This window comes from Genypterus blacodes, unplaced genomic scaffold (assembly GCF_046128005.1).
Source record: "Genypterus blacodes isolate CSIRO-AG114 ecotype Tasmania unplaced genomic scaffold, CSIRO-AGI_Gbla_v1 ptg000017l_1, whole genome shotgun sequence".
NCBI lineage: Eukaryota > Metazoa > Chordata > Actinopteri > Ophidiiformes > Ophidiidae > Genypterus > Genypterus blacodes.
The window spans coordinates 2,826,497-2,840,546 of record NW_027466831.1 but is presented as its reverse complement, the minus strand read 5'-3'; the positions used below and the strand labels follow the sequence as shown (position 1 = coordinate 2,840,546).

At 42.0% G+C, this 14,050-nt stretch overlaps 1 protein-coding gene across 5 annotated transcripts; it reads left to right on the top strand.

Annotated features, from left to right (window-relative positions):
- Window positions 1-1,660: 1,660 nt before the first annotated feature.
- On the top strand, window positions 1,661-12,103 carry soat2 (sterol O-acyltransferase 2). 5 transcript variants are annotated; one of them, XM_076141139.1, is made up of 16 exons: window positions 1,661-1,849; window positions 4,025-4,169; window positions 4,530-4,588; window positions 4,742-4,833; window positions 5,075-5,128; window positions 5,235-5,342; window positions 5,894-6,176; window positions 7,241-7,316; window positions 8,273-8,357; window positions 8,595-8,640; window positions 8,760-8,889; window positions 9,331-9,428; window positions 9,678-9,776; window positions 10,062-10,197; window positions 10,289-10,434; window positions 11,611-12,103. In XM_076141139.1, the coding sequence occupies exons 2-16, from the start codon at window positions 4,088-4,090 to the stop codon at window positions 11,698-11,700; spliced, it is 1,584 nt and encodes a 527-aa protein (XP_075997254.1). In that variant the 5' UTR covers window positions 1,661-1,849; window positions 4,025-4,087; the 3' UTR covers window positions 11,701-12,103. The 5 variants fall into 5 exon arrangements, with proteins under 5 accessions (XP_075997254.1, XP_075997253.1, XP_075997252.1 ...); XM_076141138.1 differs by having other exon boundaries at window positions 4,739-4,833; XM_076141137.1 differs by having other exon boundaries at window positions 4,530-4,618.
- The last annotated feature ends 1,947 nt before the right edge of the window (window positions 12,104-14,050 follow it).

The following is a 14,050-nucleotide window of genomic DNA, read 5'->3' as shown; positions in this document are numbered from 1 at the left end:
ATATTGCTAAATGCTAGTTTTCAGCTGTTTTGTCATTGAATGGAAATATGTGCATGTGTGAAATGAATTCCTTTAAGAGAAGATGACTAAGCTCATAGTTGTTTGTGAGCCACCTCAGATTGTAGTCAAAGGTCTGTTAGCAGTTTGTCCCTGGTGTCTCCTGGTGAGGATCTTGTTCTATGGTCGCCTGTATACGTCCTGCAGGCCATAAGGTGACTGCAGATTATCAAGAGCTTGCAGTATAGATGCAGCCCAGGCTGAAACCTGTGACACACACACACACCCAGGGACACACACACACACACCCACACAGACATACACACATGAACTCGAATGAACACACCTCATAGTTGACTGGTTTGTTTTGTTTGCTCCACACCACCCATGACTCTTTGGCATCCTGATCAGACAGTCAGGATAGGAGCCAATGGTAACCTTGGTGAAACCGTGTGTACGTGTGTGTGAGCGTGAGTGTGTGTGTGTATTCTGGGGGTAACGCAAGCTGCCTCTATACTGCTTTTTACTTTCTACAATGGTTTCCACTGGTTCAGCTATGCATGGACTCTGGCATAGGATTTGCTTCTTGATGTCCCTCTTTGTTTATGATGATGACCCTGATGATCTATCACTCTCTTAAATTCAACTTGCTCCAAAGAGTCAAACAGCCGTTGAACTCAAGTACACTCATTATTGAAGTTGAGTGTGTTTACGTAACCTATAGAAACCGTGAGTTAAATGTGAACGGCCTTTATCAACCTGTTCTTACGCAAGGACGACCACAAAGAAAACAACCATTCCTCAGAGATGCACTATGGATGTACATATATCAAGCTGTTTGAAGTTAAATGAGTGTAGAAATTATTTTTTTGTATTGTTGGTCTGTTTGTCTTAATTGTAATAAATCGGAAAAGGAAATGTGATGCGATGTAGTTTAGGGACAGCGGTGTGACGAGAATGGGAAACTGTGTACTTGTGCATTTGTATGTCTGTTTGTTTATAGCGTGTGGTTTAGTGCATGCCGTATCTGTAGCAGCTGAGAAACAAAATCCATGAAAATCTTTCAATAAAGACAACTGTCTATGTATTAAATTGTGGTTTTGTTACTTTTTTTTTACAATTCTATCTTGTTTTGGCTTTTTATTCTCTTATGTCTTCATTATTAGCCTGACTGAAACATTACCTCGACTCAACTGTGCTGCCTATTCTTTTGGATCAAGAAAATCAGTTTTTTTGTATCTGCCCCGAACATATTTGCTAGGCTAAAGTGTATTTTGATAAGAGCAAAACAAACAGTTACATCTATCAAAAGCGGCTTCTTTCTGCACTTTGTCTGTTAAATTTGTTTCATTGATTGCTTAAAATTTGGCGTACTGGTTGAACATTGGAGATGCCACGATAAACCAAGCCAAGAAGGACTGAGGTACTGTACACATCAAGGGAATGGCGCAATGAGTTTGTTTGTGCTGTTTTGTCCCAAATTCTGGAAAGAAAAAGAACACAAGTGCATCGGGTGCATTGAGTGCATGGAAAGGTTTTTCATAAATAAGCAAATCGGAAATCGGAAATAAATGAACATTTTTAAAGTCAGACCTTTAGACAAACTCCAGTCTGCTGGTCTATCATGTGGAGAGGGAATGTGTGCGTGACTTAAGACCAAAAGCCACAAACCAAAGAGGGCAAAGTTCAGCATGTTGACGGTGAATATGAGAGGACACAGACCACAAAAAGTGGGACAGGGACTGATTAAAACACACTCCACACACACTCTGCCAGCAGGAAGCGTTTGACAGACACACCTGCCTCTCACCCAGTGGACCACCGGCTGAGCCTGAGAGGCCCACAAGACCCTGTGAGTACAAATATGAGACAATGACAGATGTTAGGATGAGCATCACGGCCACCAGACATTCTGTATCTGTCATGTGAGGCTTTGAGCTCATACAACTGCACAATTTATCATTTTTATGTAGTGGTGGTGTTTTGTGGAATAGAGTAACTCAGTCAGAATGTTGTAAACCAGGAAATCACTTCACTCAGCTTTCACCCATCCACCAAAACAGGAACAGTAAATGTGATACACTCATCATCACTCATCAGTCATGCAGACTTGGAGACAGTTTCATTGAGGATCATCACTTTTAAATGGATTTCAATCGCTGACATTTTAATGTCCATTGTAAAAATTAAATCATAACAATAACAATTATAATCATCTGTAATTGATAATTGATACAGCATTTGGCTCTGATGAGGACAATGTGACTTCTCTTTCATCAAACCTTTCAAATATTACTTACAAAATAACTTGTTTGGACGCTTGCACTCTCATCATATACTGTGCAGGTCGTTACACTTTATATTACTCAAACGTAAATTCGGTTTGAAGTATTAATGGTAGTAATATGCTGTATACCAAGGGCATACGGAATATATACAGCATTCTTATACCAAAAATGTCTAAATTGTTTTTTCAGACACAAATAATGACAAAACCTGGCATGATATCCTCTGTTAGGCCTTATTCCTGCACATAAACAGGGTGGGAAAGCCTGCGGAATAGATCATCAAGTGGGATAAACTCTCTACTGTGAGATGGTTTTGGCAGAGTCAGCAGCTCCCGGCGTCAGAGTGGCCTGAACCTGGCCTGTAGTCAATTATAGGCTGAATTATTACATCTAAATAAAGATTGAATTCACACAAACAGTCTCAAGTTTGCCTGCAGATTGTTCTCGTTTGCTCCGCTCGGCTCTCTGAATTCATCATCGTGTTCTCAAGGAGGCATTATTATTGGACGGGGTTTATGTTGTGATGTGTACTTGCTTTATTGACAGGTTCTTCTCAGTATTATAAAGTTCTATGTGGCATTCTGGTGCAAAATGGGTTGTAGGCATTAACTCTTTGTAGGATGCTTTATGTTCTTGTAGGATTGTTTTGGTATTTCAAGTATTTATGGGTTTAAAATCAGTCTCTGACCTGGATTTGGATCATTCTAAACTAATTGCCAAAGATAGGAAGTGCTGAATACAAATTAACGGGTGACGTCAGAGTAGCTACATCCACCAGTGCCACCATTAAGTCTGATGCAATACATTCATTCATATGGACGGCTATAAAAGTCTAATTCACGGCCAATTGAAACTAATATAATAATATAATATAATATAATAGTATAATATCATATAATATAGGCAAAGAAGAGGGAAGGTGGTCAGGCTGCAAGAGTGATAAAAAAAGGATTTTATCAAGAAATGTTGCACAATGTTTGACGTACTGATGTTGCCCTCTGAATTGTTTTTCTGTGTCTCGCTCAGTTCCAAGTGATATTATCTGTGCAATCCTTATCTGCCAGCGACATTTCTCACGAGCTCTGAGCAAACAACACGGATTAGAAAATTAAGTCAGTGTGTGTTTTTGCTGCTTCCTGCATGAGACTCTGTTGTGCAGCACATCTACGTTATCTATGGTGTGTAAACGTCCACTGGGACCTGGTAGATCACTGTTTAGGTGAAACTGCTGATTGGATAAGGTAACTATGGTTCAACGCCCCTGACCTGTAGGACATTCAGACCTTAGGTTTGTAAACATAAACGTACATCTTTGGGACAGAAGTTCATTATCTATGTCACTGATTCTGACAAGCTGCCAACATTCTGTCTGTCTATGACCTCATTTGGACTCTGGAGTTATGGCTGGAGATTTTGAGCTCTACGTCATAATCATCCACAATATGCGCCTCCGGTCCTGAATGCATCATCAAGATTCACAATCCTGTCAAATAAGAGCGAAGTGAATCACCAAAGCTTCTGCTGCTCTCTACTGTTCAGTGCACCGTCAATTACAACACGGCTGCTTTGACGTGAGATTGTGTGCAGCTGCAGTTTCCCCCCCTGCCCAGTGTGACTGTAAGATGAGCTATGAGCCAATCGTAACGACTCTTCCACACACACACCCAGTTTCATTATCCATCATTTAGCCCCATGGCTGTAAGTGTGTGTGACTGAAAAGTGATTCATGCATGTTGCAGACTCTTCCATCCTGAGCGTCGGCACACGTTCTCACGTGTTGTGTCCCGGTTCAGGCAGAAACCATGACAACCGCAGAGGCGCTTAATGGACTGTGGCACAGAAACATGAAGACCGTTCAGTCAAATGAGATCATCAACAATCACGGTGGGATTAATGCAATATTTAAACACTCGTTAAATTCCATTAGTGTGAGTGTGTGTGTGTGTGTGTGTGTGTGTGTGTGTGTGTGTGTGTGCGTGTGTGTGTGTGTGTGTGTGATTGCCTGCAGCACCAAATATATGATATTTCAGTTTCAGCTGAAGGATTACACACTTTCATAGGTTTGGGGGTGAACATAGTTGGTCTTTTTAATGATTCTGAGCAGTTATCAGAAGATAGACGACAGCTCAGGCTGTCCTCATTTTTCTCTCTAGCTGTGATCTGAATATTTCATTTCAGATCCAGGAGGTTATAATGTATTCAAAGTCAAACACTTGTAATGAACTCCTGTTCTCCTCTCTACTGTTGGGGATCGTAACTGCACAGAAACAGATGATCTGAGACTCTGGCAGAAGCATTCGCAGGTCATCCATAACTCCCAAGACTCTTATCAGGTTGTAAACAATACAGCAGAATGGAGCTATTTCACTCCACTATTGCTCCGTTCTCTCTCTCAAAATTACTCAAGATTAGAAAAGAGAAATGTAATTTTCCCCTCCTGATCCTCCTTGTAGCAGCCACTGGACAGAGGTGTGACTGAATCTGTCCAGGCCCTAAGCCAAAGCCGACCAGAAACCAATGGGAAGGTGACAAATGGCTGCACATCCAGGTGAGAACTGAACTTTGGTCTTCAGACTTAAATAATAAGTGATTTCAATTGCTTGTACACATTTGTTGACTTGTTTGTCTCATTCACTGCAGTCTTGTAACCTCTGTTTGTGTGTGTGTGTGTGTGTGTGTGTGTGTGTGTGTGTGTGTGTGTGTGTGTGTGTGTGTGTGTGTGTGTGTGTGTGTGTGTGTGTGTGTGCGCTTCTGTCTTCCTTTCTGACCATCCGTGTCCTTTGTATAAGATCTAACAGGATGGAGGACGGAAAAGTGTTTATGGACAGGGCCTCATTGTTGGAGTAAGTATGACGTTAAATCTCGCTTTGTCTCAACTCACACACACACATAAATCAGACAAACAGCACTATTACCTCGTCTCATTCTGTCCGTCTCCGTCTTCATCAGTAACCTGTTTGAGATCAGTCACATCAGGACCATCTACCACATGTTCATAGCCGTGTTCCTCATCTTCTGCCTGAGCACACTGGTGGTGGACTACATAGAGCAGGGCAGGTACAGTGTGTGTTGCAAACTCTATGACCCCCACGGCTATTCTGAAATAAAACTTTCTCACCCTGAGGCGTTCTAAAAAGTTTCTCCACCCGACTTTCCCTCCTCTTTCTCTAACTAAATCTCTCTGCATCTCTCCCTGCATCCCTCCCTCTCTTTGGGAACAGACAGAATGATCAATCCCTCCGAGTGTTTCCGCCATCGCTTCAGGCAGCAATAATGTAATGACTTGGCTGCTGTGTTGCGAGGGTTTTGATTCTTAAGATTTTCAAAAAACCCAAACTATTTCACACTTGCAATAAGCTTGTTTAATTTGAACAAATGGAATGAAAGTATTTGTGCTACATATTCCAGGGTTTTCAAACAATGATTAATAAAGAGTGTTACATCAATAGATACACCGATATGTCTTGTAACTTTTCTCTAGCGGGATGTTTCTATTTATTATGCTGGCTTATGGAGCAATCTGCCTGAGGAGGAGCTGAATGAGTATCATGTTTTATTTCATTTCCGAAAATAGTTCATCAACTGATCACCTTTGTTTCTTATCTAAGGTTGGTCCTGGAGTTCGACCTGCTCTTCTTTGCCTTTGGGAAGCCGTGGACGGTCACCTGGGCCTGGACGCTGATGTTCGTCTACACCCTGGTTGTTCCTTACTACATGCTGGCACTTTGGGCGGCTTTGTACCACAGCTTCTCCTCCAAACTGGGCCTGTCGGTCGGGACGGGCCTGCTCCTGTGTGCCCTGCAGTCTTGCGTCCTGGGAATCTTCCCCATCTACGTCGTCGTACACAACCAACTGCCACCAGCCTCACGCTTCATTGTTATACTGGAGCAGGTGAGCGACTTGCAAGTGGGAACTAGTTCATACTTGCTATTTATAACAATATTAGCAAACGGTGTAAGTGGAGGTGTTTTTATATGACAGCTATGGATTCAGACAACACCTCTAATGATCCAGCATCAGCACTCCAGAGGTAAAGACGTCTGAAGTCTGAAGTGTCGACATTTCTAGATTAATAACACAATTACTGAGGAGCAGTTAAACAGCGGGCTGTCAGCACAGATTAGAAAACCAGAAATAGAGATCTGTATGCATGCTGAAGAAAGATATTAGGTGTTATGCACTTTTATATTATATGTGCTTGCTGTCGAAGTGAACACAGCATCTTGTTCTTGGAATCCTTCATTTAATATCTCAATAAAACAAGCATAAAATGTAAAAATGTTTATTAGGCCAGATGGTAAAGGGCTTTACTAGAAACACCCTGTATACACAACATTACCTTCGCTGGTAATCCACATAAATGAGAAATGCAGCGCTTCATTGCCATTGGCAGGAACATTATGATAAAGGAACAGTAGGATGCCAGATATGGAAGGCTTCCAACTGGAAAGCCACCAAAGTCCCTGCAGGTCTGACAGTGTTCCCAATGAGGGAACCCAATGGGCCCGAACTGTAAAACCGACTCGACCTCCTGTATTACAGCGGTCCTGCTTCTCGTAAACCATCGGAGCACTGAAATCTAAGATGCTTTTCCAGTCATTTATGTCACTTGTTTTACAGGATTTTGACGATGGGTGAGGCGGTGTTGAAATGAAATAATGAGATGTTAAACTAATTCAGTAGTAGTTCTCCAAATGTGCTTCCCTCTGGCCTGCACTTCCCTTTTGTTTGCCTTTCCTCCTGTTACGTGAGACCCAAACAATACACATAAATCACTGGGTCGATACGTGAGAAAGCACAGCTGAACAGATCTGCCATTAAAGATCTAGGTTATTTACACATAACACCATAAAGGGCTCCAGAACCCTTGTCGGTTCATTTAATAACTACAGACAATCGATATTCTGTTATTAATACCTTGTTGCCATCGTAACATATTGTTTTTAATTCTTCAGATTCGATTCCTGATGAAGAGCTACTCCTTCATGAGGGAAACGGCACCTGTTATTATGAGGAACACACCAAAGGAAGGTAGCGTATTGTATTGGTGCCATGTGTATTTATTCCTCAGGCAGTGTCATTAGTCAGGGCGACACTCCCAGACACACAGAGGAATGACTGAAACACACCACCAGGGGCTTACTCCCTAGTGATTCATGTGGCAACTTAGTACACAATATACAGCACTCCTATACCACAAAGTACCTATATATGTGAAACATCATTATGAGGTCTTTTACTGAGAGATGAAACGTGGAAATAAGCTCCTCTCCAGAGGCCTGTGAGTGTAAATCAAACAATAACAAGGATCTTTATCAAATACAGACAAAATGGAGTGAAAAGGCCGCAGGTTAAAGTTTGTTTATCTAGTTGGTCAACGTTGTTTTTGGACAGAACTGTAAATTAAGCTCTGTGTTTAAACACGTGCGTGTATATTTGTTCTGATATTTGTTACTTATGAGATAATCGCCCAAAGCACAGTATTTACAAGTTTAAATGTAACTAACAAAGATTGCAGGACACTAATCTTCGAAATCATAATGTTAAACAAAGTAAATGCCAACCTGAAACGATTTACTTTGGCTCTGTGATTTCCTACACGAATGCCAATGTATAAACAAGTTATTTTGGAATTCTTTTTTTGGAATCCTCTGTCAATCAATTCAAGGCTGGTGCCTCAGACTCAACCATTCAGTCTCTGCACAGGCAGAATAATTTAAACACTCAGAAACAGGCTGAGTGGCTGAAAGCTCTGGAGCTTTCAGGCCGTTCTGGTGATAATCGTCTGTGAGCTCAGCAGATTGAGAACATCTCATATTACCGAGTTCATATCAATTTGCATTTATAGCAGCTGTGAGCTTTTTTTCAACCACAAACCACATTCCATGCATTTTTTACCCAAATCTAATTGCTAACTTAGGCATCAAAAGTGCAATTCTAGACCCAATTTAGTTTAGTTTAACTCTGGTGGTTGTTTTGCTTCTCAGGAGAAACTCCACGGTTCCCCACCATGTCCAGCTATCTCTACTTCCTCTTCTGTCCGACTCTGATCTACAGGGAATCGTACCCAAGGTGAGCCATCATGTACTCTGGCCTGTGGGATGCATTTCCTTCTCCGCCTGCCCCTGGAAAAATGAGGCCTTGTTATCGTAACACCACTTACAAAACCACAAAAGGCTGAAAACAAATCAAAATCTGTATCAGGAAACGAAGACATAAAATAATTGCGGGCCACATCAAACATAAAAGTACACACAAGTGTTACCTGATACATCTCTAAAATAATGATGTCTATTCATTTCTTCACAGGAACGCCAATATTAGATGGAAGTATGTTGGTGTTACTGTTGGCATGGTGAGATGAATCTACGATCATATTAAGGACATGATGAGTCGTGTCACAATCATAAATGTTATTCTTTCAATATCTTCAAGCCTCAAGTGCTCAAAACTATGTTAATAATCCATTTGTAGATCCTGGCGTGCCTGTTTTACGGCTATTTCATCCTGGTGCGCCTCTGTGTGCCCGTCGTCACACCGGAGACCATCCGGCCGCTTACCAAGCGCTCAATGGTCCTGGCTGTGTTCCACTCGATATTACCAGGTACTGTTTTATTATCTGCCCTGGCATCATTTGAACACGCACTCCAAAGAGTGTATCCATCATCGTTCAACTGACTCCCTCTGTGTCCTCAAACGATCTATCAGCAACAGCCAACAAACTAAAGACTTCTATCATCTGTGTCAGTCAATTCTGGCTAATGCATTATAAATGAAGAAGGTGGGAACACGTCTCTAGTGTTTTTTAAGTGAACGATAAGATTAAAGATGCTATTATGCAATTGCACAGAGATATTCAATGACTGATCTGCTTTATATGAGTCCATTAAGTGAGTGGCTCTCCTTGAGTAAGTGCTGAGATGTTTGATATCAGGGTCAAGTTACAATACCTGTGGGTCAGCTGGGAACAATGCCCCTCTTTCTCTCTCTCTCCCTCTCTTTCTCTCTCCCTCTCTCCCTCTCCATCGCCATCTCTCTCACTCAGGCATAATGCTGCTCCTGCTGTGTTTCTTCGCCTTCCTTCACTGCTGGCTCAACCTCTTCGGAGAACTGTTGCGCTTCGCTGACAGAATGTTTTACAAGGTGTGTGATGTTGTGTGACACGGCCCGCCTGTTCAAAGTGTTCTCTGATAGATTTGCTTTTTCATTTGGAAACAAATCCCAGTGCACAGGCGCTTTAGGGAAATCAGGCTCAGAACAATAGCAGGTAGAAGTCAGATATAATGTGCAGTATAAATTACTTGTCAACAGCAGGCCTGGTGAATTTCAGGCCCAAACTTAAAGTGACGTGAACCCTACTGGGGCTGATTTGATCATCCTCTGTTTTAACAGGACTGGTGGAACTCAACATCCTTTGCAAACTATTACCGTACCTGGAACATTGTGGTTCATGACTGGCTGTATTACTATGGATACAGAGACTTTCTATGGGTGAGTTGATTACCATTACAGCTAAAGCAAGTATAACACAAAGGAAATCAAAAATCAATATTGTATCCTTGAGGATTTAAATAGAAAAACCAGACATCAGCTTGTACATTAACACTCTTCTGATAAACAAATGAAAAGAAGCAGAAGAATCAAAGCCCGTCGTGTGGTTATATGCTTATAGTGGTTTACGCCTGTTTTATAGTTATAGTGTCACTAAATCCCCGCTGAACCAGCTTGACGCCTGAACCCTCCCGTGACCCCCATCTCTGTCTCTGATCCCTGCAGCTGTCGAAAAGGAAGTTCCGCTCAGCTGCCATGCTCTCCGTGTTCATGGTCTCCGCCGCGGTGCACGAGTACGCCTTCACCCTGGGCTTTGGCTTCTTCTACCCGGTCATGTTCTTCCTCTTTGCCACATTTGGAGGTGAGGGAAAATACACGGTGCTCATTTCAGTGCAAAACAAATCACCTGAACTTGTTACATCTTTGACCTTTGACTTGTTGTCTTGGCTTAGCTGTGTTCAACTTCACTATAACTGACAAGCGACAGAGCCCCGTGTTCAACGTGGTCATGTGGATGGCTCTCCTCGTCGGTCAGGGGGTCCAGGTGTGTCTGTACTCCCTGGAGTGGTACGCACAGATACACTGTCCTCCCACGGGGGTACGTATATACGACACAGACATGTACAAGGTGTAAGGTGGTAATGGTGGGAAGTATAAATAGAGTAAAGCCGCTGCCAGCACTCTCTTGGTTTGATTTATGAACTCTACAAGATGTAAAGGATGGGTTCACTATTGTCTCAACTCAGGCCTCATTAAAATGTAGTTTATAATAATTTATTATCCCATACAGTGCAACCTCATCAAAGGCCTTGGTTGGAGGAAACACACATTTGCTGCGGCTCTGCTCAGTACAATGGGGCAATTATTCATGCCTTCAAATAGAAAGATAAAACTGCTTTCCCCAAAACAAAAAGCTCACAGCCCAGTTGAACATTCCAGGGTCAATCATTCAGGATAATAAAATACAGCTTCAAAAACTGTATTTTACTATTTGGAGGCCATTTTTCATCCTTATTTTCCAGCACTGAAGCTTTCTGTCCCAATCATTTACATGCTGGATCGCTTCATGCACCGAGTCTGTATGAAGGGAGCACATTCAGTATAATGGTTTTAGTGATATGCTCATGAGTCTTTAATGTGCAAATCTCTATCAAAGTGACCAAACTTTGAAAGTGACGGCAAAACAAAAGCACCCAGGTAGACAACCGCACACCCACAATGTGTAAAGCTGTATTAGGATACAAGATAAATCTGTCGTCACTCCATGTGCATCGCAGTGCTGCAGCTATAGACATTATGTCCACTTACGGAAAACATACACAGAGTTGCCGTTACGTAGTATTAGTAATCCTGCTGTTTGTTCACTTTTAGCGGTGCACTTTGACCACAGCTGCTGATGTGCTGTTTTGGTTGCAGGTGAATAAACTGGACTAGATGTTTGTGTATTCAGTGCTGGACCTCACAAATAACCTCTCACCTCATTGTTACTGTATCGTCATCAACGCCAGCTCACACGTGTCACTATGTCGCAAAACTCCTTTCAGCCCCAAACATTTGATGAAGAAAACACAGATGTGGCTTTGCGTGACAGATGGACACAGACGTACTTAACATGGTCAACTTTGTACAGCTGGCATCTGTGTGGATCCTGAGCTGAGGCGTCATCGTCTAAAGCCAGCACACAGATATATACACAAACACAAGTGGCAGCCAGGAAACGTTTTTGATAAAAGTGTGTAAAAGGGTCGGATGTCAAACTTTGCCTCTCTCCCAGCAGGAGAGCTTGTGGGAGCTTGTGACCCCTCGGTCTTGGTCCTGCAGCTATAGTCGAGATGGGGCTGCTGTGACAGCTGGCCTTGTCTAGGGAAGGAGGGGTGAACTATAAAGGGATGAATGAGAAGACAATGAAGAAAGAGAAGGAGTGAGGAAGGACGGACTGGAAGACATGCAGCAATACAGACACTTTCTTATTCAGTGTGTAAAGAATTCTTTGTATGTGAATGTGATGATACTCCCTGGGTCTCAGGCGGTTTTCGACCAGAATTGAGTTGTTATAATACTGTTTTTAACATTTCAAGTTTTGTAATTTTATAAGATTATGTTTACAAAATACACCAATACTTCTTTCTGCCTTCAGCTGATTGTTCATACTATATTTACTGTACATGCAGATTTTTTTACAAGGTTACAGAGACTTGCAAACCTCTGAAGTTAATTATTAAACCTGTTTGATTGTTGTAATTATAAAACCATGACAACATTTGGACTATGACAACATACTGTTTGAATGTGTGCAATATTTGTATTAAAGTTAGACCTGGTGGCATTTTGTTTAATCTGAGAATTCTCTATGAGGTCACCTGGCCTGCAGTGTGTGTGTGTGGGTGTGGGTGTGTGTGTGTGTATGTGTCATCTGCCTTGGTTGACATTCAACGGCAACAGTAACCAACTACAGTCTTCTTATCAGCCGCTGGTGTTTGTGTGCCTGTGCGGCCATAAGGGAGGAAGAGGATTAACATTGGTAGATTATTTGCTATTGGTGATGTAATGCTCTACAAACTGATACACTGTCATCCTGTGGGAGCTCAGAGTGAAGAGGTGAAGACTGACAGGCGAGTGTCAGCAGTGCAGTCGATGGCTGACAGAAGCTAAAATGTTTCGTCCTCAGCTTCAAATGCAATTCATTCAGTTTTTCGTGTTCTATTAAATATTTTCTTTGTGTCGTCGGTTTTATTTTACCAGCTTGTTCTTTCCAATGCAGCTGACATATATCATTGAGCTGTGGGAGGCAGTTATCAGCCACACGTTGCTGATCCAATTTCAGATCCGCAGGCGTATTTTTCCCTGCGTGGACACGAGAAGATGTGATCTGTGGAATATAAGATACATCAAAATAAAAAAAAGCTGTTTATCAGTCCATGTCCTGCATACATTTAAGCTGTGTGTGATTTATTCAACCACTGATGTACTGCAGGATCATTTCACCAAGGAAAAATAAACTGAATATTTCATGAACATGACTTGATATTCAGTTGGTTTACTGAGAGAAATGATAGCATAAACAGATGAAATGGAAAGAGAAGCACATTGGGTAAAGAAGCACATAACCATTTTTTACTTGAGCTTTTAGTATTCATAATGGTCCATTCATGTGTCAAACACTGGACTTATAGCAAAGACATTGTTTAAGCAACAACTTGTTTGGTCCTGGGATGCATATGAACCCTGTTAGATTGCTAAGCATGTGTAAATTCTATTCTGCAACCAAATGTTCTGATTGTTTGGTGGAGCATCTCAATGTGTGTGAGTGAAGTTGATCATAAGTGCAAACTTGAGCTCGACTGATTCCAAAACTGCGGAAACCACAAGAAATGTGCTGGCGGAAAATATGCTCCACCGACACACAAACACTTTTTCAAACAGATCAGAGTTTGTTTTTTTTTCCTCCCGCAGAATGAACTCCAACCCTGACACTCTTTCCAGCGGTCTCAAGATTTTGTTCACGTTTCCAATTTCTATGCATGGAACAAACTTTTTATCACAGGAAGAGAAGTGGATGACATCCATTCAAAGCCAGAGTGGTTTATTGGTTTTAACAATTGGCGACTTTGCCAAAGCACCATAACAAACAGACTGAGCGTTCACCCCATTTGTACATTTCAGCGACTGCAAATCGCACTCAGCAAGAGTGGTATTCAAGCAAGAGTGTAAACAAACCTTACAAAACACAACACCTTACTGAAAAGTGGTAAATACTTTCTTTTTTCTTCGAATAAAGCACAACTTAGACAGCAGCGGAGATAAAAATGCAACAAATGAAAGCACACAGACTGTAACACAGCGAGCGGGGGAAGGGCAGCAGGACACACACACTGCAGCCATAAACGGGGATTACAGATGAACGTGCAGATACACACTGAAATGTCAGCCGGCGACGTGCTGCTGCTGCTGTTGTTACTGTGTGTGTGTGATCATGCAGTGGGTGTGTATGTTGAGGAACAAATCGGCTTTGAGTGGTAGAACCGCAACAAAGTGGCTCTGGGATCGAGTGCAGCCGTGATTCTATTCACTAATGTTCATGAAAAACATTAATAATCAGGATTAATGGAGGTCGGGTAAGGGAGGAGGCAGATTTAGGGGCTCAAAGTGAGGAAGGGAGACGCAGCGAGACAGAGACACTTGAGTAGTCTCAGTGTTTATAGAGTAAGAAAAAG

Coding starts and splice junctions, on each gene's coding strand:
- soat2 (XM_076141135.1), top strand. CDS start 4,088: ATGACAACCGCAGAGGCGCTTAATGGACTGTGGCACAGAAACATGAAG. Junction 6,177..7,240: donor TCATTGTTATACTGGAGCAG/GTGAGCGACTTG, acceptor TTAATTCTTCAG/ATTCGATTCCTGATGAAGAG. Junction 10,198..10,288: donor CCTCTTTGCCACATTTGGAG/GTGAGGGAAAAT, acceptor GTCTTGGCTTAG/CTGTGTTCAACTTCACTATA.